At 43.9% G+C, this 24,902-nt stretch overlaps 1 protein-coding gene across 4 annotated transcripts in view; it reads right to left on the bottom strand.

Moving 5' to 3' along the window:
* The window catches only part of CSMD2 (CUB and Sushi multiple domains 2), a 598,906-nt gene that overhangs the window by 198,227 nt on the left and 375,777 nt on the right, over nucleotides 1-24,902 (bottom strand). For all 4 annotated transcript variants that reach the window (XM_057499978.1, XM_057499977.1, XM_036885219.2 and 1 more), the window contains 2 exons: nucleotides 16,074-16,400; nucleotides 11,934-12,128 (listed from right to left, as the gene is read on the bottom strand). In XM_057499978.1, the coding sequence (XP_057355961.1) occupies nucleotides 11,934-12,128; nucleotides 16,074-16,400 (522 nt within the window). The remainder of the gene's footprint in view (nucleotides 1-11,933; nucleotides 12,129-16,073; nucleotides 16,401-24,902) is intronic.

The following is a 24,902-nucleotide window of genomic DNA, read 5'->3' on the forward strand; positions in this document are numbered from 1 at the left end:
AATGAACGAACAAAGAACCTCTCTATCAAATGTGTCCACCAACAAGTATTGTTTTTATTTTTAGAGAAAATTATATAAACTATGAACAGAGAGTTCGTTGTGACCTTTATGGATATGTCCAGCTATATCATTTGAAGTTTTATTAAGGCCAGAGGGGAGAAGTGAAGAGAATCCTTTCATCAAAGTCCTTTGCCATTCTAGAATATCTGAAGTACAGTGAATATTTGAGTCTCACTGGTTTTTCCTCTGCTCCTCACTGGTCAGGCCTGCTGCAGGGGCACAGACTGGGCCTGCCTCCTCACACCTGGCACTGGAGAATGGGCACAGCCTGAGCTCACCTCGGGGGTACTGGCATGACTTGCCCCACCATGAGCCCTGTGAGGGCAGGGACCATATGATGTCTTACACAACTTGGAATCCCCTGCATCCATCTAGGAAGTCAGCATGGTTTTCCCTCTGTGCCAACAATCACGATTATTGCTTGAATGAATAAATGGGTGGACGGAAGGATGAATGAATGCAGTCCATGGCCAGGTGAGTCCATAAGACACTGGGTGGCCTGGATGTATCCCAGACCTCGCAAAGCTTGGTACCTCAGGCCCCAGGTCTCTGCCCATCCTTCCCATCCCCTAGCTTCCCATTGTCACCTGCACCTTTCCCATCACTCCTGCCTCCTCCTGCAGCCAGACCCTTGGCCCTGTGGGGGTCATTGGAGCTACAGCCAGTCCACCTCCTTCAGGGCACAAGGGTTTCGTTGTCCACCCTTTTTGAAGTTATGCCAGGTCATGTGACTGTTTTGACCAACCAAATATCAGCAAAAGTGATACCTTTCACATCCATGCAGAAACTTTAAGAGCCAGTGCATAATTTGCAAAGTTTCCTGCCTGGTGATCATGGAAGCAAGTGTCAAGATGGAATCCACCAGCCTTGGGCTTTAAGTGACGCTGAAGAGCAGAGCTCCTGACAACCCCCTAAACATGCAACTTGAGTAGTCTGTGTGACACATACACTCCTGTTTCAAAGCCACTGAGATTTTGGGGTTGTTTGTCAATACGGGCTAACCTAGGCCCCCCTAATACACCTCCCTACCCAAGATTGATAATGAGGACATCGATAACAACCTCCCTGCCATTGTCAAGCATTCTTAGTACAAAGTTCTATTAGAAAGTTCAATTAACAAAAACAATCACAAAATAATAATTGTAGAAACCCCCAACATGCCCTTTTTTGGTCATTAGGTAACAGCATCATTTAAGTAACAGTCATAAGTGATAATAAGTATGACAATGTCTTAAGGAAATGCATCAACACACAGGTGCAATCAATCTGTGGATAGTATAAGTTAACCAAATATTTGCTTTTTAAATATTTACTGTGTTTCCCCAGAATGATGAAGGAGATAATAGAAGAGTAGTGTCTGGACCTTGCTCACAAGTTGCTTTCAGCCTAATTGAGAAGTAAGATTTAAGTACTTTAAAATTAATTCCTATGGTACTGTATTTGACTGTAAACACAGTTAGTGTTGGGATAACAGCAAAATCCCAGCGGATGGAGTCAGATGAAACTGATCAATGTGAACTAGACCTTGTAAGGGGCACAATGACTAGTCCAACTGACATGGACACAGTTGAAAGAGGAGAAAGTTGAAGTAGGTTTAAATTGTTGCTCTTCTTACTGTTTTTATGTTTTTCGTCAGAGAAAGGAAACAAAATGGCGACAACCAAAGGCAGGATTTGGGTCCCCCCCTGGAGATTTCAGGCTAGGCTTTTGTTGATACATGTGCACCAAATGGCAGTAGATGAGCCAGGCAAGTGTGACTGTGACCTCTGTCTTTCTGGAAAGTAAGTGAGCGCATTGCAGTCCAGCATCCAAAGAGGCTGGACCTATGCAGAACTGGAGCCAAGAACAAGTCCCTATTTCTGTTATTTATTAAGAGGATCAGGCTTTGATAACATGTATGTCCATGGGAGATTCAAGAAAGTCATGAGATTACAGAAAATCATCTTTTTTTAGCTGAAATAGACATTGATGGTCACTTAGTCTTATCCTTTTTATAACAGTAAAAGTATGGGAAAACTAATTTTTTTAAGAAGGAAAGCATCATAAGTTAGTAATAAATAAAGCTTCACTTGAAAAAAAAAGGAACTCGAAATGATAACTTACAACGCTAACTGCTTTAATGTATTACCTCCTTCAAAGGCATACAACAATTATGAAGTGATTATCCCCATTTTACTAGAGGAGAAAACTAAGGCTACATAGGCTAACAAGCTAGATTGAGAGCTAATGAAGTTAGAGCTGAATTTTAACCTCAAGTCTGCTCTTTCCAAATCCCCCTGTAGCTCATGACAGCACTACCCCCATGCTGGCAGTAATGAGCTCACCGGTACTGAGAGCATACTACGTGTCAGAGATTAATGTGGATTATCCTGTGGCAACTGCAACACTCAAAGGCAGATACTATTATTATCCTCATTTTATAGGCAAGGGTTATCTCCCCATTTCTAGTAAGTTGAGGCTTGGAGAAACTAAGTACATAGCACCTATATTAAACACCGAGAGAGCAAACTGCATTCGGGCGCTGGTACTTCCTGGGTAACCCCTGTTTTAGAAATCCATCCATCCATCTCACTGAAACTATGCTTATGCTTTCCTCTGTTCTCCAATGGACACATGAGGCCTTGGAGGTGGGGAGGGGAGTGCCTACTGCTCTGTCCCTGGGTCCCCGTGCAGGTCCTGAGCCTCAGTAGAAATAGGGACTTGTTCTTGGCTGCAGTTCTGCACAGGTCCAGCCTCTTTGGATGCTGGACTGCGATCTGCTCGCTTACTTTCCGGGAAGACCGAGGTCACAGTCACACTTGCCTGGCTCATCTACTGCCATTTGGTGCATAAGTATCAACAAAAGCCTAGCCTGAAATCTCCAGAGGGGGACCCAAATCCTGCCTTTGGTTGTCGCCATTTTGTTTCCTTTCTCTGACGAATGGCATTACTGCCTTGGCTGGTCCGCCTTTTCTCCTGCCCTCTTCATGCCGCCCTGCCCTTGCTCTCCAGCTCATCTTCATATTCCAGGGCGGCAGCTGAGGCAGGGAGGAGGGGGGACTCCTAAGTGCAATGTCTCCTTAACATTTGAAAAGATGCTCACTCTCACTCTTACTAAGAAAATACATATTAAAACTACAACAAGAAATAATTTCTCATCCCATCAGATAGGCAAAACCCAAAGTCTGATGACATATGAGGTTGAGGGGAACCCAGGATTCTAGTACCTTGCTGCCAGAAATGCAAAATGGCACAAGGAAGGGAAATCTGATAATGCCCAGCAAAACTCACATGCATTTTCTCTCTGGCCTAGCAATTCTATTTCTAGATCTCCATTCCAAAGATATAGTGGCAAAAATATGAAAAAAAATGTATATAAACATGGCTAGACAAGGCACTGTTTGTAACAGAATGGAAACAGCCCAAATGATCAGCAATGGGGAGCTGACTGAATGAACTGGGGCAACCAACGAAATGGACTATTTGTGCAGCTATAAAATAAGAATGTAGAATATTCTATTATATTCTATAATGCCATGCAGTGATCTCTGGAATATATACGTATATTCTTTGCAGCCCCCACTGGGTAAATTTATTATGCAGCCCAAAATACATTATTAAGTGAATAAAAGCAAGGTAGAGAGGTAAAAATATGGGTATAATATGATTCCATTAATCTACAGGTGGGAGTAAGTAGACACATACAGATTAAAGAAGACTTGTTTATGAACAATCTACCAGCCAATCTAATGTATGAACCTAACTAGGATTCATTTTTCAAATGTGTGTGTGTGTGTGTGTGTGTGTGTGTGTGTGAGACACATGCACATACCTACTCATATTCACAATCCATGAAAGGGGGAGCTAAAAGCTCAAGATTACCTATGCAAAGAAGGAAAGAACAGGGTAGGGAGGACAGGGATAGAAGCTAGACTTTCTCAGAATATACCTTCTTTTAAAGATTTAACTGTGCAACTATGTATATATTTTATACAATTAAAAAGAAAGATTTAATTTGATAAGCAATGTCTCAAACCTCAAAAGCAGAATGAGATAAATGAAGACAATATTCTATCAGTTGGTGGCATAATCACATACAAAGAAACTGAAGAGATTTTGAAACACAGCAATTTGAGAGTCTATCCCAAGGAGGATATGGGGACAAGAAGAATCAAAAGAAAAAAAAAAAGTGAACTATTTTCAGGGATCATATTGCTGTTGGTAATTTGGGCATTACATTTCAGAGGTGTTTGGGTATCGTGGTATGGGATGGTAGTTCACACTGGGGTTGAGAAATGGGATTTTCAGGAAGAGTGAAGGGCAATACAGATACAACATCAAGGAAGTTAAGTAAAAGCAAAAATGTGTTGTTACATTTGAAATGAAATGAACCCATTGTATTGCATTTTATCTTTAAAAAACAGTTTTTTAGCTCTGGGCATGGAAAAGACTTATAAACAAGGACCTACTTGACACTAATCAGCTCCCCCAGGGCCCAGTTTCAAAATACCATTTTTCACTAAAAAAAGGAACCAGGGCTCCTTGAAGAAACAGCTGATTCCAGATTGGGGACAAAATAATGTAAAACGAGGTTGGACCAATTTCCAAAGGCTCCCACTGGTGTATGAGACCATCTGCACATTGGTTAGAGGGGTAAGTTCAGTGGATTTAAATACACAAAATATGTTTAAATCCATTGGACTGTAATGGTATTCAAAAACGTTCAACTTTGAAAGATGTTAGGGAATCATTTCATTAACATAAAAACTAGTAAATAAAGGAAAATGAGTATTTCTCCTGCCCTTTCATTATGAGCTGTACCACCGGGTAACCAAATAGTTGATGGGAACAAGTTTTCTTTAAGATTTCAGCTTATAAAAGAAGAAATGGTAGCATGGAATGTCCCCAAAAGACACACCAGATACTATGTGCCTCTGATGGAGGCACAGAGCCCTGCCTATAAAATATTCTGGCCAAAAGTGGAACGTAAATCTGATTATGTCTTACTCCCAATGACAAGAAACATAAGAGATAGAACTGTGTTAAATAACTCCACAGGGATGCAATCACCAAAATTCAGAATGCAGGAGACTCATCAGGATAAATGGAGCGGCTCCTCCAATAAAAAACTGTGAGGAGTGGGAATCGGTAGACACACTCAGGTTAAAGAAGACTAGGGACCTACCAGCCAATCTAATGTATGAATCTAATCAGGATTCTGAGTTTTAAAAAAATACGATAAAAGAAAATGTTAGATAATCATTGAATTTTGATTGTGTTAAGTAATCACTTTTTTAAAGATAATAGTATGTGGTTATGTTTTAAAGAGTTCTTTTTACCTGTTGGAGATACATACTAAAGTGTTGTGGTTGAAATGTTTTGCCTGAAATTTTCTTCACAATAATCCCAGAGTGGAGTGGAGTTGGGGGGAGTGCATGGGGGTATAAATGAAACAAAATAGGCCATGAGTTTATAATCGCTGAAGCTGGGTGGTGGGCACATGGGGGTTCATTGTACTATTCTCTTCTGTTTGAAATGTTCCATTGAAATGTTGGGGTGGAAAAAGGAAACCCACATATACACACACATGCTCACATATGCAAGGAGAAGAAAGAAAACGAGGGGCCGGTTCTGCCTTGAATAGGGAGAAAACTTGGCAATATGCAAAAGAGGGCCCCTGTGTCTAACCCAGTGCCTGGCACACAGTAGGTGCTCAATAAATATTTTGTTGAAGGAATGAAATACTGGTTGAAAGGTACAGATATTTGATGTTACGACTGACTTGTGCCCCCCATATTCATAGGTTGAAGTCTTGACTCCAGTGTGACTGTATTTGGACATAAGGCCTTTACACGTAATTAAGGTTAAATAAGATCATAAGGGGGGGGCCCTAATCCATCAGGACTGGTGTCCTTATAAGAAGAGGAAAAGGCATCAGGAATGCATGTGCCGAGTTAAAAGGACACAGCAAGGAGGCAGCCATCTGACAGCCAAGAAAAAACAGGCTTCCAGAGCAACCCAACCCGCGGGCACCCTGAACTTGGAATTCCAACATTCAGAACTGTGAGAAAACAAATTTCTGTTGTATAAGCGACCTAGTCTGTGGTGTGTTTGTTATGGCAGCGAGAGATGACTGATGCACCAGGCTTCTGCTGAGGGGCTGGTGTTCCCTGTGAGGGATGACCTGTCCCTCCTGACCTCTGATGCTGAAGGTATACGAGGCGGGGAGCAACTGGGAATGGTGCTGGACAGGATGATCACAGAAGTACTCACTGAGCCCTGAGGAGAGGCCAGATGCTGATTTATATGTGCTTTCTCTTTTCCTGCACATTCACCTTCATAACAACCTATGAGATAGGTAATGGCATTAGCCTCATTTCATAGTTGAGGAAGCAGGTACAGAGAGGTTAGGTAACTGGTCCAGAAACACACAGCGAGGAAGTGGCAGAGCCAGATTCAAAACCGTGGGGTCTGACTCCAGAGCCTCCATTTCTAACCACTCTAGGTGGACATAGGAATGCCCACCCTGATGGCTGCCCTCAAAGGGGTTTTAGTTGACTCGGTGTCCGGTGGGAATGACTTTCCTCTGGCCTTTTGCTCCACCACTTTGTCGGAGGATGAAAGGAGCATAAGCTTTGGCATCAGACACACTTTACTTGGTGATTAGAAGTGATGGTTCTGGTATCAGAATACTTGGATTTGAATCCTGACTCTCTTTTCACTTAGCTGTGTGATCTTGGGCCAGTTACTTAGCTACTCTGTGTGTCAGTTTCCTCATCTGTGAAATGAGGACAATAGCAGTACCTACCTCACAGGGCTGTCATGAGGATTCCATAGGACAATGTATATGAAGCACGTGGCCTAGTATTTAGCACATAGTAAGTGCTCAAAGATTAGTAGCTGGGTGACCTTGGGCAAGCCAATTCACCTCTCTGGCTCCCAGATTTCTCATGCATGGGCCATAATAGTATCTTTCTCACAAGGGTGACCAGGATATTAAATGAACTAATGTTAGAAACTCAGTAACTACTCATACTTCTCCCTTAAAGGACTGAATGAGCTACACTATCACTTAGATTCCTCTTGTGGGAATGGGAAGAACTGACCTTTTTTTATAGTACTTCTAAATTTTCTGGTTTCAAAAGTAGCATATTTGGTATACAGAAGAGAACACTAATATGTATGTGTTTACACCAAACTGTTAAACCATTTTTCCCCAGGGAGTGGGATCAGGAAATTAGTATTTTTACTTTGAACTTTACTACACTTGTGCACTGTTTAATTTTTTTGGCAACCACTGAGTATTAATTTAAAAATGAAAATACATACTCACTGGAGATAATTTATCGCTGTGTTTCCCTGTGTATTTCTTGGAAGCACTGTATTTTGTTAAATCCAGTGTGAGAGTCTTTGTCTTTTAATAGGGGGTTTAATCTCCTTTCTTGTCATAACTGATATGTCTGTCTTACGGCTGTCATTTTATTTCATGCTGTCAATTGCTGATGCTTCCATGAGGGGGTCCTGTCTTTTTTGTCTTTTGTGATAGGTGATGTTTCCATCTGTTTTAGTTTTCTACTGGGATATGGAAAGTACAAAACCTGCTTTTTGTCCCACTTATGGAAGCTTTAAGTCTTTCATAAACTTATTTGAAATTATATTCTCTCTAGAGATACAGCCCAATCAAAATGTAGTAACAGTGTAGCCAAGGTGGGTTTGAATTCTGGCTTCATCACTTATAAGCTCAGATGTTCCTGGGCAAGTGGCCCAGTGGGAACAGTAAACCACACCTCCTCCCTTGACTGTGCATGGCTGAATGGAGTGACCCTTGTAAAACCCTTTTCATTGTGGGGTATGATTCCTCGGTTCTGCCTTAAAAGAGGCCAGAGAGATGAATACGGGGAGACTCCCATGTAGGTGCCTCCACTATCTGGAAGACTTTTAGGAAATTCCTGATTTTAAACACATGGGTCCCTATATCCTCTGCTCTCCAGATAAGGGGTCAGCAGACTACGGCCTGAGAGACAAACCCAGCCCATTTGTTTATATTGTTTATATGCTGCTTCTCATAGTTGAGTAGAGACCTTATGGCCCACAAAAGCAAAAACACTTCCTAGCTGGCCCTTTAAGAAAAAGTTTGCCAACTTCTGCTTTAGATGAGCCAGATGATCATCCTTGTTTCTAAATTTAGGAGAAGCCATTTTCTCCCTTGTCCCATTATAGCCTCTCGAAAGCAAAGTGGCTCTTAGCATTTATTAAAAGATTTTTTAAAAGACCATTAGCTTTTGCATTTAATTGTCCACAAGGTGGGGATACTTAATCAAAAACAAAACTAGAAAAAAATGGAAAAGATGAAGATGTTGATTACAAAGCGGGGTTCTCCCAAGGCGGGGATACAAGGAGGGAAAGGGGCCACGGAGGGGCCAGATGCCCAGGGGCTTCTGTAAAACCTGCCCTATGGTTTTAAGTCTGGGATTAGCCACTCTAGGCAGGGTCCCTCACCCCTCTGACACACTGCTGCCCAGGTGCCCAAAAACCAGGTTGGCAGCAAATGCGCACCACTCTGAGAAAACTGAGCAGGCTGTCCCTGTGCCAGTTCAGGGTCTCTCCAGCATGCTGCCCCCTAGTTCTTGTTGCTCACTGGCCCCAGCCTCAGCATTTTGCCCTCCAGTGACAAAATGAATGAGACTGTTTTAATTGCAAAATTGGGACTTCGCCCATGAAATAATGAATAGTGTTAAGGTCCATTACCAAAGGTTGAATTCTCTCATGCATTCATACGTGGTCTAGAGCATTTCACTGCTCTGGCAGAACAATGGTCTAGGAGTACCCAACTCAGGAGAGGAGACGTGGATTCTGCAGTTACCACGTCCTGATGCCATTGGGACTACACCCCTGCAGGCTCAGGGGCACTGGGGGCCTGCACTCCTCCCCAGAACTGAGGAGAATCTTGGTTGGGGGTGGCGGACTAAGGCCCATGGGACTGGTAAGAAAAATGGAACAGTGGTGATACCACATGTCCAGTAGAGCGGGCCAGTGGTGGCTCCTGAAGAACAGAAGGAAGTAGGAGAACAGAGATCAGGTGAGCAAGAGACAGCAGGGAAGACGTCCTGGGTGAGACGGACCGACATGAGGAACATCACAGGAGCCAGAGGAGAGGGTCAGCGAGAGCGGGGGGCCAGCCTGAAGGCCACTCGCCAACTGTCCTCTAGGCACTGGGCATCTGCTTCACCCCAAAACAGCTCCATCGGACACACACAATTCTCCCCAGGTTGCTGCTGAGGGATTTTCCTAACCTACCAGTTCCCCAGCTGGGAGTGGGTGAAACTGAGTCTCACATTATTTCTCCAACTCTACAGCTTACACTATTGCCACAAGTGCTCACTCCGCTGGGGAGGAGCGGCAGATGAGGTGGTGTCTCACCATGGGACTTTGGAAGGCACAAAGTGGTCAGTTCCTGCCGGGTTTGGGCCAGGCACCCAGGAGGGCGGAAGCACATCCCTGGGAACCCTCCCGCACTGGTGATGGTGGGAATGTCGACTGGTACAGCCACTGGGGAAAGCAGTAGGGGTTTCACAAAAAACTAAAAATAGAAATACCATACGACCCTCTAACTCCACTTCAAGGAATTTACCCAAAAAAACAAAATCTCTGATTCAAAAAGATAGATGCAGCCCTATGTTTATTGCCACATTGTTTACAACAGCCAAGATATGGAGGCAACCAAAGCATCCATCAATAGATGTAGATAAAGAAGGTGTGGTACATACATACAATGGACTACTATTCAGCCACAAAAAAGGAAGGAATCCTGCCATTGCGACAAAATGGATAGAATAAAGAATATTATGTTAGGTAAAATAAACTCAGTGGAGAAAGACAAATTCACTTATTTGTGGAATCTAAAAATAAAACAAAATAAACAAAATAGCAGTAGACTCATAGGCACTGAGAAGTGACTGGAAGTTACCATGGGGGAGGGATAGGAGGTGGGGAAGGAGAGTGAGGGGGATAAAGAGGCACAAAATCTCATAATATAAGTTGGTCATGGGGATGGTAGGACAGCATGGAGAATACAGCCAGTGGCTCTGTAACATCTTCCTGTGTTGACAGATAGTAACTGCACTAGTTGGGGTGAGGATTTAATAATATGGGTAACTGTTGAAGCGCTGGGTTGGATACTTAAAACCAATATAAGATTCTCTGTCAACTACATTTCAATAAAAATAAAAGAAACACCCTTTGGTCCCCCTAAGTGAAGCAATACTCATCTGACTGGGCTGATGAAGAAATGGTTCATAAAAGGGGCACCACCCACACTCACTGAGTGCTGCCTCTTTGCCAGGCAGCCCCCTCCCCCTCCCCAAGAGCGGTGATGGCATGACAACCCCGTGAGGAGGCTCCTGTCATGAGCCACGCTTCACGGATGGGGCAGCTGAGGCACAGAGAGGTCAAGTCACTTCCTGAGGGTGGTTCAGCTGGTTAAGTTTCAGGGTGGAGACAAAAAGCAGTCTGGTGAGAGTTGGGGCTCTGAAGGCTGTTCGGGAGGCTATGACCTAGTGAAAGGTCATGCCTTCACTCGCTCAGTGACCCACCAAGCAGTACTGACTGAGCACCCAAGCGCCAAACAGCATGCGAGCTGTGAGGCTCTGAGGCCAAGAAAGACTCCCTCACCTCACAGAGCTTACAAAGAACCCTTTTCAGTGCTCGCTTCATGCCAGGAACTGCCCTTAACGTAGGCATCCCAGTATTATCCCGACTCCCTTTTTGCCAGTTGGAAAAAAACAGGTTCAGAGGGAAAAGGTGACTTGTCAAGATTGCCACCAAGGCCCCTCTGACTCGAAAGCCTGCCATGACCCCTGACCCTCTGCCACGTGCATTACGCTCCCAGCGGCCTCTCCTCTCCCCCCATCCAGCCTTCAGCTCTGGGGCAGGGCTTGCTCTACGGCACCTCCCCGCTTTGTTATCCTGTTCTTCCCACTTGCTGGTCAGGGTGCTTGGATTTGGGTTTGGGGACTGGGTATATAGAGGGGTCTCTTTAGGCCTCCTCCCTGTGTCTACATGGGAAATGAGAAGAATAACCTTTCTGGCTCCCAAAGGAGAGAGACCCGCAGCCCCCGCCTTCGTGGGCCCCGCCACTGTTGCCTCCCAGGGCTTGTGGGATACCATCGTCCCTCCTTCACGCTTGTTTAGTGAGGGTTGATTCTGTGCCAGGCACTGTGCTGGGCAGGACATGGTTCCTGCCCTCAAGAAGCTTAATCTGTGTTTTAAATGCCTACAGTTTGGGGGAAGAGTTGGCTAGTTGGGGTAGTGAGTCAAAACCCATCCTGCGTGGCAAGGCAGGGCTGAGGACACGCCATAGTAACCCTTGTGCTTGCTTCATGCTGATTTCTTCTGGCTGGTCTGCCCTTCGTCTCCTGCAGATTGACCACAAGCGTGTTAGGGCAGCACTTAACAGGGGCATGGAGGCCAAGCCGAGAGAGATCCCCGGGGACTGGGGAAATCAGCACATGGAGAAGGGAAGAGTGGCAGGCAGCTTGAAGGATATGATACCTCACGGCACTGCCGGCCGCTTCCGGCTGATGGGCCCCCAGGTGTGAGGGGCAGTGGGACTTCTCACGGCTGTAGCACTGGGGGGTCCCAGTTGCAAGGAGAGGTGTTTTTGATGCCTGCCAGTCTAGAACCAGCGTTTCTCAGTTTCACTTCTGGCTGCCATTCAAATACTATGCAACGTGGTCCCCTGCCATTCTGGCGGGTGGGGGTGAGAGGGTGGCCCCAGTCCCAGGAGAAGAGGAAGGGTGACACTAAAGTGGATCGCCATGGTCTGGGCCACCCTGTCCCTCTCCTCAGCCTCTCCAGCTGACAGCCACGGCCCCCAGCCCGAGGCGGGAACGTACCTTCACACCGCAGCACGGCGCTGTTCCAGACCACGCTGCCCTCCTTCAGGATGCAGGTGATCGTCTCTGAGCCCTGAGTCCCGAGGAAGCCTTCATCACAGAGGAAGGAGATAGAGCTTCCCAGCTGGAGGCTGTCACCAAACCGTTTGCCATTTACTGGAACCCCAGGATCCGGGCACTCGTTGTGTCGGAAGGCTGCATGGATGGGGGTCAAGGACGTGATTAGGCAGAGCTGGGGGACCCCCAGGGGGACCCCCAAAGAAAAGAAGATGCATTATGATGGTCAGTCCCAGACCTCCACCTCTTCCCCAGAACCCACTCTGCTGGCGGGAGAGCTAGATGCCCTCGAGCCAGGGACCAATGTGCCACGCTGGGCATAAGGCAGCACCTCATCCAATTTCATTCTCCTGAACATTTATAGATGAGGCAGCGGGATTAGATTTAGGTGAACTCATTTACTAAGCTCATATAATGATTCTGAGAAGTGGATATTATTGCCCCAGTGTACAAATGAGGAAACTGAGGCTCAACATGGCTAAGGAGAAGATTTGCCTTCTCAATGTCAAATCCATGCCATGCTTCCCTAATTTCAGATGGTGATGGGTCATTATGTTGCAGATGAGCTGGACTGGAAATCCTGTGACACTAATAGACATTAACCATCACCAGGCAGGTGCCCTGGAATCAACCCTGCCTGAAGCCCTTTCCTTCATTTCCTTGCCTGTTGTCAGACTGCCCCTCTCTCTGCTCAGGCAACTGGTGATGCAGTCAGGGCGGAGGGGGAAGAGTCAGTGCCCTTGCAGGTTTAGTTGAGCTCTTGTTAGTTATATGGTTCTGGGCAACTTATGTAATCTTCCTGAGCCTCCGTTTCCTGACCTATAAAATGGAGCTCATACTTCACTGGCAGGGTCATTCTAGGATATAAATAAAATGGAAGTTGATATGAATATGAAACTGGAGCATGTGTGGTACAGCACCTGACAGATGGTAAGTGCTCCGAAGTATGAGTTCCCTTCCCATTTCCCGCTCCCACTCCGTCTCCCCCAAGCATGTTCCCAGCCTTCCTCCATCGGGGGCCACAGTTCCTGCTCCTGAGTCTTGGAAGCCACACTCTATCTGCATCCCTGCTATTCCAAGGATGGTGGCTTTCCAGCAGAGACTAGGCTCCACAGCTGCAGAGGCATGTGCCACTTTAAAGAACTCAGTTTACAAGCATGTGAAATTCCCTAGTGATTGAAGCACTTGCATGATCAGAAACAGAAGTGGCCCCAGAGGCTGCTGGATCTTGCTGGAGGCAAGAAGCCTGCAGACTGGTGATCCTTCCTACTGGAGGTGAGCTGTGGGAGCATGCGACATGGAGGTGATGGTGATGACCCTTGCAGAGCCACGACGGAGTCCCCAACACCCAACCCCCTGAAATGCAAAGCCTAAGTTAGCGCACGCATCAGGTTCCCAACCATTCCTCTGTATGCACTCTGACTGTGAGGTTGCCCTGACATTCAGAAATATGGGGTGGGAAAAAAGTGGTGCTTAAGGCCCAGAAATCCAGGCATTTGTCTGATGTTTTTCACACAGACACACACACACACACACACACACACACACACACACACACACATACAACACACATGCAGGGGACAGGAAGCTATTCCCAATGTTTGGAGGTAAAAGCTCTAAGTCAAGCATTTAAGTACGTCCAGCTCTGCCTGTGTACCTTTGCAAACCTCAGTTCCCTGGTGGGTGAGAAGGGGTAGAGCTCAGCTAATGAAGTCGTCATTGCAGAGCCAGTGTGAAGACCACAGATGCTCACTCAGTAAACAGTAGCTACTATCATCATCGTCCAAAATGTGCCCTTTAGAAGGATTAGGCTTACTCTGAGGAGCTGCAGGGTGGACACAGGATCGCTGATAATCTTGTTGCAGGGACAGAGATTATTCCAAGTTATATGAAGGTAAGCCCTGGGTGCTCCCTCACTATGGAGAGAGCTACCTGGGAGGTGAGCTGGGTGACCTGGGCAAATTCAAGCTCAGTGGATGAACACTAGTTGGGACGTGGCTGAGAAACTTAATGTCCTGCAGGACCGACTAGGGTCATTCCAAAACACTTGTCCGTGGACTATTGTTTCGAATCAATATGCTATATCAGAGTCACCTCAGAAGCCTGTATAAAAGGTAGATCATGGGGCTTATCCCCTCAGAGATTCTGGTTTTGCAGGCCTAAGATGGAGCCCAGATTTTAAAAAATTATTTCTACTTATTCATCCAACTATCTGTATAAATGCATAGAACAATAATAGATGTCTGTAGCAGTGTTCACTGAATATTGGCCAGAATCATTTCTGAGTAGGGAGCTTGGGGTGGCAGTTAGAATTTCTTCTTTGACCTGCCCCCCTCTATTTTTTGAGTGTTTACAATGGCAGAGAGACCTTGGAGAGGAATGCTAGATAAGAACTTGAGCCTCCGGTCAAGGCTGCAGCCTTTCCGTTTCCTCCTAAGGGCCCAGCATCTGCTCCTTTCCTGGGAAGTGGGGACTTACTAGGATTGGTTCTCTTAGGAGATTGTGAGTATCTGTTTTTGCCCCAGGTCCTCCAACAGGGTCCATGTCTACTTTGAACCTGCAGAGTTCTCAGCCCTCACCATCCTGCATACCTGAGTTTCCCTGGGATACCTCCTACCCTTCTTCCCACTCCCACCATTGGGAAGAAAGGGCACTTAGTCATTCGTGGATCCTTCTATTCAGTAAACATTTACTGTTACTTATCATGCTCCAGACTCTGTGCTGAGGAGAGATTATAGAAAGGTAAGTAATACATAACCCCACCTCTCCAGAGCTCACGAACTCATGGAAAATAGAGGTGAGGATAAAAGAAGCTGGAAGTTAAAAGATAAAAGAAGTGCTGCAGCGCCAGTTGGGGAAGATTAGGGAAGACAGAACTGGTCTCTACTTTCTCCTCCTCACTGATGATGGGAACAGGATCTCCCTAAGACGGTCGACTGTGTCTAGCAAGTCTGGCATCCTAAAGAAGGTGCTGAGGGGAACATCAGGGAAGGGCTTTAGCTTGGGTGGTTCCCTGGAATGTGGGGTCCCCAGAGGCCCACCATTGGAACCTATTATCTTCCGCTCAATTAGACCCCAGGGATGGTTGGGATGAAGAAGCAAGACGTCTATGCCAAGGGTGGAGGTAGGGGCTGGGAGGAGATCAGTTTTGTCAGAAAGTAGCAGAGGGACTCGCTCTATGTGTGTGTGTGTCTGCATGGGGCAGAGCTTGAACTGGGGCCTTGCATTTCACCAGCAGCCTCTGGGAAAGGATCTGGCTAATTGCTCGGGCACACCAAGCTCCAGCCCCACTTGACTATGAGCCGTGGGCCAAGCTGACTGGGTCTGTAGCTTATGATGACCCGATAAGAGCTTCCTGCTCCCCTGGCAGCTTGTTGTTTCCAGTCTCCAAGCCTCTGCCCCCACCCCGACGTCTACTATAACCCATGAGGCGCAGCAATGAAGATAATCACCTCTGAGCTTCAGGTTGCTTCTTAGAGAAGGTGCCCAGGGCTGAAACTGGAGATAATCTTTGGACTATGGCCCTGATGATGAGAATATGCCTCCAAGAGTATGAATATGCCCCATGCTCTACTAAGCCTCAGAGCCAAACAGAAACACTGCTCCAGACCTCTGTTTCTGATTTGATTATGGAAATGGAAACTGGGCCAAGGTGAGCAGGCCCCCCAGGAAGACCTGAAGTCAAGGGGGGTAGGTATTTAAGGACTTGGGGTAGCACATCAGAGAGGGGTCAGTAGCTAATGAGAAGATGACAGAGGTTTGCTCTCCCTTGGGCCCTTCCTGGTTCTAGCTGGACCTTCTAGGAGTGGTGGTGGGAGAGGGAGAAATGAGGTCCCAGACTCCTCTTACATTACATGTCACACCTAGAGGTAATACATGCTCCAAAGAGAGTGACTCTACCCAAAAGAGCATCCTGCCCAGCAGCCAGAGCCAACTGCTTTTCCTGGTCATGCTGGAGCCTCTTGCAGCCCTGCAGTGCTCCGGAACTGCCCCACCCACATCAGCACTCTTCACACGAGCACCCTCGACCATCCTGACAGGCTAATACATAGATGGATGCTCAGTTGGGATGGGGAGACTCACTGGTGAAGGTGATGTTGAAGCCCCTCTTCCCTGTGGAGTGGTCAGTCTGGAACTCAAGACGGGCCACATGGCCGCTGCTTGTGATGGATGAGGGGAGCTGGTTTCCTGAGAAGGTGCCCAGGACCGGGGCCTCAGCAGTGGCCCCGTCCTTGATGACCAGGAAGTCAAACTGTGGCTCCACGTCGATGTCATTGAAGGCCAGGTGGATGCGGCTCTCAGGCCGGGCCAGGATGAGCCAGACACAGTGGAGGTGGTTGCCATAGTCCTCTGGGTAGTTAGGTGACAGGACGACCCCAGAGGGGCTGGTGAAGTTGAAGAAACAGGAAACTGCAAGAGATGAGCAGGGCAGGTCAGTAAGCAATCGCCAGCATTCTGCCTGGGCCACAGATGGCTGGCGGGGGAGCATTTTCTTAGTCTAAAGAGCAATAGAAAGAAAGGGTGGCACAGGGTTGGGCTGGACTGGCTGGGCTCTGAGCTCCAGGTGGGAGATAGACTGGGCTCCACGTGGGCAGGGCATGGGGCGTTCCCTCTGGCACAGTGCAGACGTGGCAGACATGGTCTTCCCTTGGCCCCTGCCCCCTTCAGTGTGTACCCCTGGCAGTGTCTGTATGCTCCTGGTCCCTTGTGTTGTGGAAAAACCGTCATTCAAGCTTGAATGTAGTCACAGTGCCTGGCTTCTCTGAGCTGGTGGTGACCCCTGGGTACAACCAGGGTGAAGATATTCCAAGTCTATTACTTTCCTTTAAATATTTTTGGTGGGGAAATGAGAGGTGTGCCTGGGGGATTCTGGCAACCTCAGAGCTATAAAACTATGCTGAGAAGATGCTGGGTAAGCACTATCCTTCAGAGACGAAGTTCTAGAAGGAACAGGAGGAGAGAGCTCACAGTCCCTCATCTCGGTGCCCTGCCCACTTCCTGGTCTCTCTCCTCCTTTAGCTTAAGGATCCACAGGATCTGCTCTTCTGAAAACTTTTCTTTTAAACCCTTTTCATGCCAGGAGACCCTGGAACAAGATGGAGGCAAGGGAAGTGCTATAAGTAGAAAAACAAGCACACACTAAAGCAAAATTAAAAAGAAAAAAAAAAAACAGAATGAAAAAAACTGCAACAGACATGCCAAAGGGCAAATATCAATATTGAATTGGAGCTTTTATAATTGTATAAGTACATCACCAAGACAAGCAAAATGTATGTTCAGAGGGTTTATATGAGAGAAAATAGAATTAGTATGAAAAGACAGTCCGTTTCACTAGCAAAAAAAAAAAATAACAACAAAAAACAAACAATCCAATATTGTTGAGTCTTCATGGAAACACATATGTATTTACTGCCAGTTGCAGTTGATATAATCCTTTCGGAAGGGAGTCTATGAATTCTTATCAACAGGCTCAAAACTATTCAAATATTATGACTCAGTAATCTCTAAAATTTAATTCAAAAGAAAAAGAGCCACATGGACAAAGATGTTTATAGTGACATAATTGTATTACAGGGCAAATGTGAACAACCCGAATGTCAGCCCAATAATGTGAGGTAAATTATAGCTTTTAATGTGATGCAGTCTGAACGCAATCATTAAAGTGATAAGTATGACCCTGTAGAAAGAAGAATGGTAAACATCACTGTATGTAAAACAGTAGATCATAAAATTATATGTATACTTTTGATTATAGCTATTAAACACTTATTTATATATGGATGAAGACCGGACATGAGTCCCCAAATAAAAATTGTATTGGAATAATAGGTTTTTGGGTGATATTTTTAAAAATGAAAATGCTATTTAATTTTTCTGACTGCAAAAATGATAGAGGCTCATTCTAAAATGTTTTAATGATAAAGGTATAAGGAAGGAAAAAATAATATGGACAAACATTTAAATCCCCTTGTAACACTTATATGGATGTTTAGTGTTAATATTGAAGTTTAAGTAAGTATAATATTTGACTTATGATAATGAAGATAAGGTGAAAAATAATAAGAAAAACATGTTTGCAAAAGAAAAAAAAATGACAAAGCAAAGGAATTGGTGACTCCTTATACTGAGTTCTTCCTTCTTCTCCCTGACTCTACCCATCTTCCCCTTTTCTGCATTATTTTCCAACTTGCTACTCAAAGCCCTCCCATTAAATTCAGCAAAGTGAACCTGCTCCCTAAGACACACTCAGTGTTATCTCTGTAATCTCTGTATTTTATAAGTATAGACAGAGTCTGACAAGGAGTGAGAAGCATCTGAGAAAGCTTTTAGGCAACACAAGACAAAGTTAATAGTCATTATTATTATATATGAGTAGGGGTTTACTAAGTGCAGGCACTGTTCTAAACCCTTTCATCAATTACTCAATTTAGTTGTCACAATAACAATCTGGGGTAGGTACTGTTATTAACCCATTTAAAGATGAAGACACTGAGTCAAACAGAGGTTAAGTAACCTGCCAGGGCCACATGCAGCCAGTAAATGGTAATAGCAAATTCAAATCCACACAAGTCCATGCAAATTCAAATGCATCTGACTCTAGGGCCCAAACACTTAGCCACTTCTCCACACCATCTCCCAGTGTAAGAACAGTACTGCCCACTGGCCCAAAGTCTAATGGTGGAGTCCTTGGGGGTGTTCTTAGATTCTGCCGTAGATCCATCTGTTGACCCTAACCATTAATACATCAGCACAGAACTGGGGGAATATGGGACGGACATGGATGCCCACACACAGCTAGTCATCTCCAGCTTTATGGGAGTCCAGCGAGGAGCCTAATGCAAACGATGAGAAAACCTAACCCAACAAGGCCAACTACCTTGAGGTCAGGGGAAGTCATGGCCTGCCCACCAGCAGAACAACACCATGGACGACTGAAGACAAAGAAAAGCACTACAATTCACAGGGAAGATCGTCAGGGGCACTGTAAGCATGTGAACAAATGCATTTGCTACAGAGAAGAATTTAATTAATATCACCCCAGTCCCTGCCCCGACTCCGTCACTCTACCACTTTCCTCTTTTTTCTTTATTCCCTTTTCCCTCGGTTGCCATGCTGTGAAACCCCAGGGCACCATTTTGGGCAGCTATACACAACAACTCTCCCTGTCACTCTCTGAAATTATCTTGTTCACTTGTCTGTCTATGGTCTGTCCCTCTCGCTCCCCAGCTCCATGACAGCACAAGTCTTGTCTGATTCCTCTGAATCTCTGATCGGTCCCACAATGCCTGACACATTGTAGGTGCTCAATCAATATTTGCCGAATGAATCAATGAGTACTTAATGGTTGATATCATCTGAAAAGATGGAGTCATGAATATGTGTGCCTCACATTCCTTTCCTCTTCTAAGCCCCAACCAACAGAATTGACTAAAGTCTGTAAAAACAGGTGGATACCTGTGTCAGCTCTGGAAACTAGAGAAAAATACTGTGCTGTGATCTTCAATGCATTTCTCTTAGACAGTACAGATCTGTCCTAAATAAATGAGAGTAGAGTATGACCCAGCCAAGTTGTTACAGCAAAGACAACAGAAACTGCTCCCAGTATCTCAGACCTCAAAAAATATTTTGTTCACATAGCACTCATAAAAAACACTTCTTGAATATGTTTTCTACCCAATCAAAAGATGAATCAAAGTGAAGACTCCAAGAATGGAAAAGTTCTGGTTAATAAAATTTTGTTCAAAAAGATTGGCAATAAACAAATAAACCATATAGTAACAAATTGAAATAATTGTTATAAATATTGTGAAAACAGGATGCAAATGTAACAGATATTCTCTGTAAGAGAAGATAAAAGACATCAGTCCTGCCCAAGCCCCAGGGTAAACTATGGCAGAGTATACTGATATGAAGAGCAAAGTTGGAACAAAGAGATATGCTAATTTCCTCATCTTGCAAGAAATTCTGTTATATAGTTTTTGTGGTTAATTAGAGAAATATAGGTTAAAGCATGTTTTTAAAGATGTTGAGTGTAATTAGTAATAAAGTAACTTATCTTCAGAATTACCAAAGGGGAAAAAGCAAAGCAGTTAATTTAGAAAAAAAAAACAGGTATTCAACGGAAACAAGGAAGCATAAAGAGGGGAAAGGTAAAGTAAAATGCTAAAAGAAGACCAAACATCATTTATGATAATATATGTATACAGGTTAATCAAGCCTAGTAAAATAAACTCTCTTTTTGGGACAAGACACACAGCTTAAACAAAGTGACTCAGAATTGTTAAAAATAAGGGAATGGGACAAGATAGCTCAGACTTCACGCTAGAACAGTGTTAACATTTACAGATGCCCAGGCCCCAAAGATTTCTATTTATTTGGCAGAGTGGGCCCAGGGCATCACAGGTTCCAGAAGCTCCCCAGGAGATCCTAATGTGCAACCAGGATTTGGGAAGTCCTGAGGCAGGCAAAAGCAAACCACAAAAAAACGAGTTTTAATATTAATATCAGACCCATGGATGGAAAAAATATCACACCAGACTCTTAGATCATCTTGTTTCAGGCCAGGAGTCCTCAGGACAGCTACCAACACACATTTCATCAGGCACGTGGGAACAGGTGGAGGTGACAAAGTGACACTAACAAAAACGTGGCCAAAGCTTGGTCTTCCATCCCTCTCCGATTTGTTACAACAAGGGCAGGAGGGAACGTGCACTGCCCTACAAAGGTCTAATCTTTCTGTCTCTGGAAAATTAGAATGCTTCTGTTGGAGAACAGAGTTTGCTTCTCAGTGACCCAAATGAGGAAAACAAAGTGTTGTAATTGGATTTCATCAGCATCCACCACCCAGGTTAACAGAGGGAGATGAGGTGCCTTTCCCCTTTGGAAGGAGTTTCCGGTTGTGCTCATGGATCTTGACCTTCAATAAAATTTTAAATCAGAGGGTTCTCACATGGCTCAGACTTTTGAAAAATAATGAAGGTGGAACATTCACTAACAGCTACATAATTATTGTGCATAATGTTGAATTATTACTTAATATGATCTTCAGGAGAAAACAAAAAGGGGCTTGTTGAAAAACCCTCTTTTACTGGCTCTTCTTTTGGTGTTGTCATTGCTAGGTACCCTGCTTTCAAAATGATAATTCAATTACCAGAGGGCTGACAAAGCAAAACAAAATCTAAAGATGATATTTAAAAAATGGATGATGTGCATATTCCAAAATGAAGACATTTATGCCCCAAAGCAGTGAAACAGACAAATAAGCTATTTTTAAAAATACAGGAGTTGGAGAAAAATAGTAATCTGAAGTCAAGAGTAAAGATGAAGAGGACCTATAAAATACTATGAGTCTGTATATATTACATAAAACTGTAATCTTCAAACAAGAAACACCACCTTCTTTACAAGTGCCCATGGAATATTACAGAAACAGACTAATATTAGGCTAAAACAAAGTTCCATACATTCCTCCACAAAGCAAAACTGTAACACATTTTCTATTCACAGTGCAAATAAACTAGAAATCAGTAACAAAAATAAAGCAAAATCCCAAATCACTTGAAAATTCATAAAACCCTTTCTTAAGTAAGTTCTTGAGTTCAAATAAGAAACAAAAGCTATCAATGCAGAGTACTTAAATAATGATGCTGATACTAGGCCAAAGCTGTGTTCCAGAGAAAATTCATAGCCTTATTCATTATTAAATAATACATAAATAAGTGAAATGAGAGTTTAAACTCAAAGAGTTACAAAGAAAAACTAAACAAGATTAAAGAGAGAAGGGAGAATAAACTTAGTAAAGACAAAAGCAGAAAAAATAATTGAAGAGACCAATAAAAAATTCTTATTGGTCTGCTCAAGAAATAAAAAGAGAGAAGATACATATACATAGAGATAGGATAATAAAATAGATAAGCCAAAGTCAAAAGAATAATATGTATAATGTTCCAACAGATTTGAAATGTTGACAAAATGGAGAATTTCCCAGGAAATTTTGAATTATCAAAATTGTGTGAAGGGAAAAAACCTGAGAAAAATGGAAGACACGTAAGGAGCAGGCAGCTTCATGGCCAGAGCTTTAAAATTTTAAACAACCTATAATAGCCATGCTGTTTAAGTTAATCTTGATACAAATACTCCCCCAAAATAGTATGTATACACTTATATACACCTATCTATGCACACAATGATACACCCACAGTGTTAAAAAAAATGCTATATGCAGAGTGCTAGCAAATGAAGTTCAGCCCTAAAACAATGAACAAGCATGACCTCCACATTGAAAACAACACTATTTTTTAAATGGGCAGAAAAGAAAAGTTAAAAATGAAAGACAAACTATTTTCTGGATGAAGAGTTCATATTGTTAAGATGACAGTTATTCTCTCATCTGTATAAATTTAACATTCTTCCAGGCAAGACCCACACTGATTTTTTTAAAAATTAAAACAATTGTAAGATCCATCTGATGGGATAAACATAGTAAAAGCAGCCCAGTTCTCCTTAGAAGGACAAGGATAATAGTGTATGGGATGCTAATTGGTATTCCCAGAGAATCACGTCTTAACTCATTAAACCTTCACAGCAACGTGCTGAGGTGGATACTATTATTGTTCCCATTTTACAGAGGCAGAAGCTGAGTCCAAGTGTTCAAGTAACTTGCCCACAGTCACACAGCATGTTAATGATGGGCTGGGATATGAACCCAGTCAAGCCAGTCCCAAACCTCAAGCTCTCAACCATGACACCTACTTTCTCCCAGTGGAAGGGGGCCTTGCCAGCTCAGATATTAAGATAATATTATAAAGCCACAATAGTAAAATCTGTACTATATTAGCTTCAAATGAGAGATCAATGGAACCAAACAGAAGGTTCAGAAACAGACACAGACAAAAATTCAGTATATGATTGGGCTTTCAAAATAGCAGGGTAAAGGTTGATTTATCAATAAATGGTGCTTGGATAAACAGCTAAGTTGTAGAAAAATTAGATTCACACATCACTGAATGCACCATAAAAGTACTAGAAGAAAATATAAGGAATATCTGCATAATCTCAGAGGTGGGGAAGGACTTTCTTAGTATCACCCCAAGGTTAGCACTCATAAGGGAAATGATATTTTTAACTACAGAAAGGAAAAACTTCTGGATTTCAAACATCACTATAAATAAAAGCTAAATAGTAAGGAACAAATATTAGAAAGGAAGGATTGGCAAGTTATTACAGTTAAATATTTACTATGTTTAATATATAAAGAACTAACAATTCAATAAAAAGATAAACACTTAGAATAGAAATATGGGACAAAGAAATTAAGAGGTAACTAACAAAATAATAAAATTGGTCAATGCATTGATGCTGGAAAATGTACAATATGAACAGAAAACAAAAACTTCAAACAACATGGCTACCAAGTCAGCAAAGAAAAAGCCAGCATGGAACTTTGTGAGAGAATGGAGAGAAGCCAGAGGGCAGACGGAGACGAGGCAGCTGAAAGGTAGAAGGAAAAACAGGAGAGTACCTTCCAGAAGGGAAGGTTTATCTGTTCTGAAATAACGCTGAGCATCTGGTTCAGATAAGGGCAGGTTTCAGCAATAAATAAGAGGCTGATTGGTGATGTCAGTGAGAGCAGTTTCCAGGTATGGTGGACACAGAGGTCAGAATGGATGGAGTGACAAGGGACTAAGAGGTGAGGAATGGACACAGCAAGGGAAGACACCCTGGTAAAGAAGTCTGGTTATAAAGGACAGTGTTAGGGAACAGGAAAGAAGGTGGGTGATGTGAAGAAAGGTCTTTACTTTTAAGATAAGAGAGATCTGAGACAACTTAAATTTTGATGGGAAGGACTTGGTAGAAAGTGACTGGCTGAAGAGACAGTGAAGGAGGATGAATTATATGAGGCATAAGGTTCCTGAGGAGGTGGGAGGCGAGGGAGAATCTATAGCAAAATTTCTGAAATGGTGGATTGCAGCCCATTAGTGACTGGTCATGAACGTGGAAGGTCACGAGTCGGATGCTGAAAGAAAAAAAAAGAAAAGGAAGGGAATGGAAAATATCTGAGTGCATTATAGGGAGTAAAGGTAAGTACTGTTTGCGAATGGTGTTTCAATTACATGCAAGTATGTAGGCCGGCATGTACTGCACTGCATTTTTGCTGTGAATTTAAAGGTGTTTGAAGGTCCCTGATCTAATGCTTTAATGGGAGGTATAATCTACAGGGGGATTGGTTTTTGATGGGAGGGAGGAGCAACCATCTCCATTATAAAAGGTGGAAAGGCCAGAGCAAGGATGGGGATGGGTATATCTACAGGCTGGGTGTCTTCGGGGTTTGGAAGCTGAGGACGTTGCCTGTGAGGGGGAGGCAAGATCTTTCTCTGCTGCAGGGCGAGGAGAGGGGCTGCTCATGGGTTGCAGTGTGTGGAGAAAGCTTGGGACAGCCTCCAGGCACTAGGAGAGAACAGAATGACTTGAGAAACACAGACGGATTGCTAGGGACTGCTGGAGGCTTGACTGTGATTGGTGACCGTGGATTTGTAGCAGCACTAGTTTTGCTAGGTTGGGTGATTTTCTCCAGTGGTGCTCACCCAAGCAGGAGAGGCCCCATCAGCTTGTTCGTGCTTCGTTGTGAGTCTTTGGACCAGTAAACTGAGGCAGCTCTGCGGATTCATGCTCTAGCTGAGCTGGAAGCAGCTTTACAAACCCACCCTTGAATTTCTTTTGCCTCTTTCTGTTCAGAAGTTCAGTGTATGCTAATTTTCACCTCAGTTATCTGAGTTACCATGACATCACCTTTGGCACTGGAGCTTGGTGAAAGTTATCATTTAGCTTCACTAGGCCCGAGGAGGCTGAGGCTCCCAAGGTCACATTCAGGAGGAATGAAATGGTCATTCGGCAGGGCTCATCTTCATCATA

Source organism: Manis pentadactyla, chromosome 4 (genome assembly GCF_030020395.1).
Source record: "Manis pentadactyla isolate mManPen7 chromosome 4, mManPen7.hap1, whole genome shotgun sequence".
NCBI classification, from domain to species: domain Eukaryota; kingdom Metazoa; phylum Chordata; class Mammalia; order Pholidota; family Manidae; genus Manis; species Manis pentadactyla.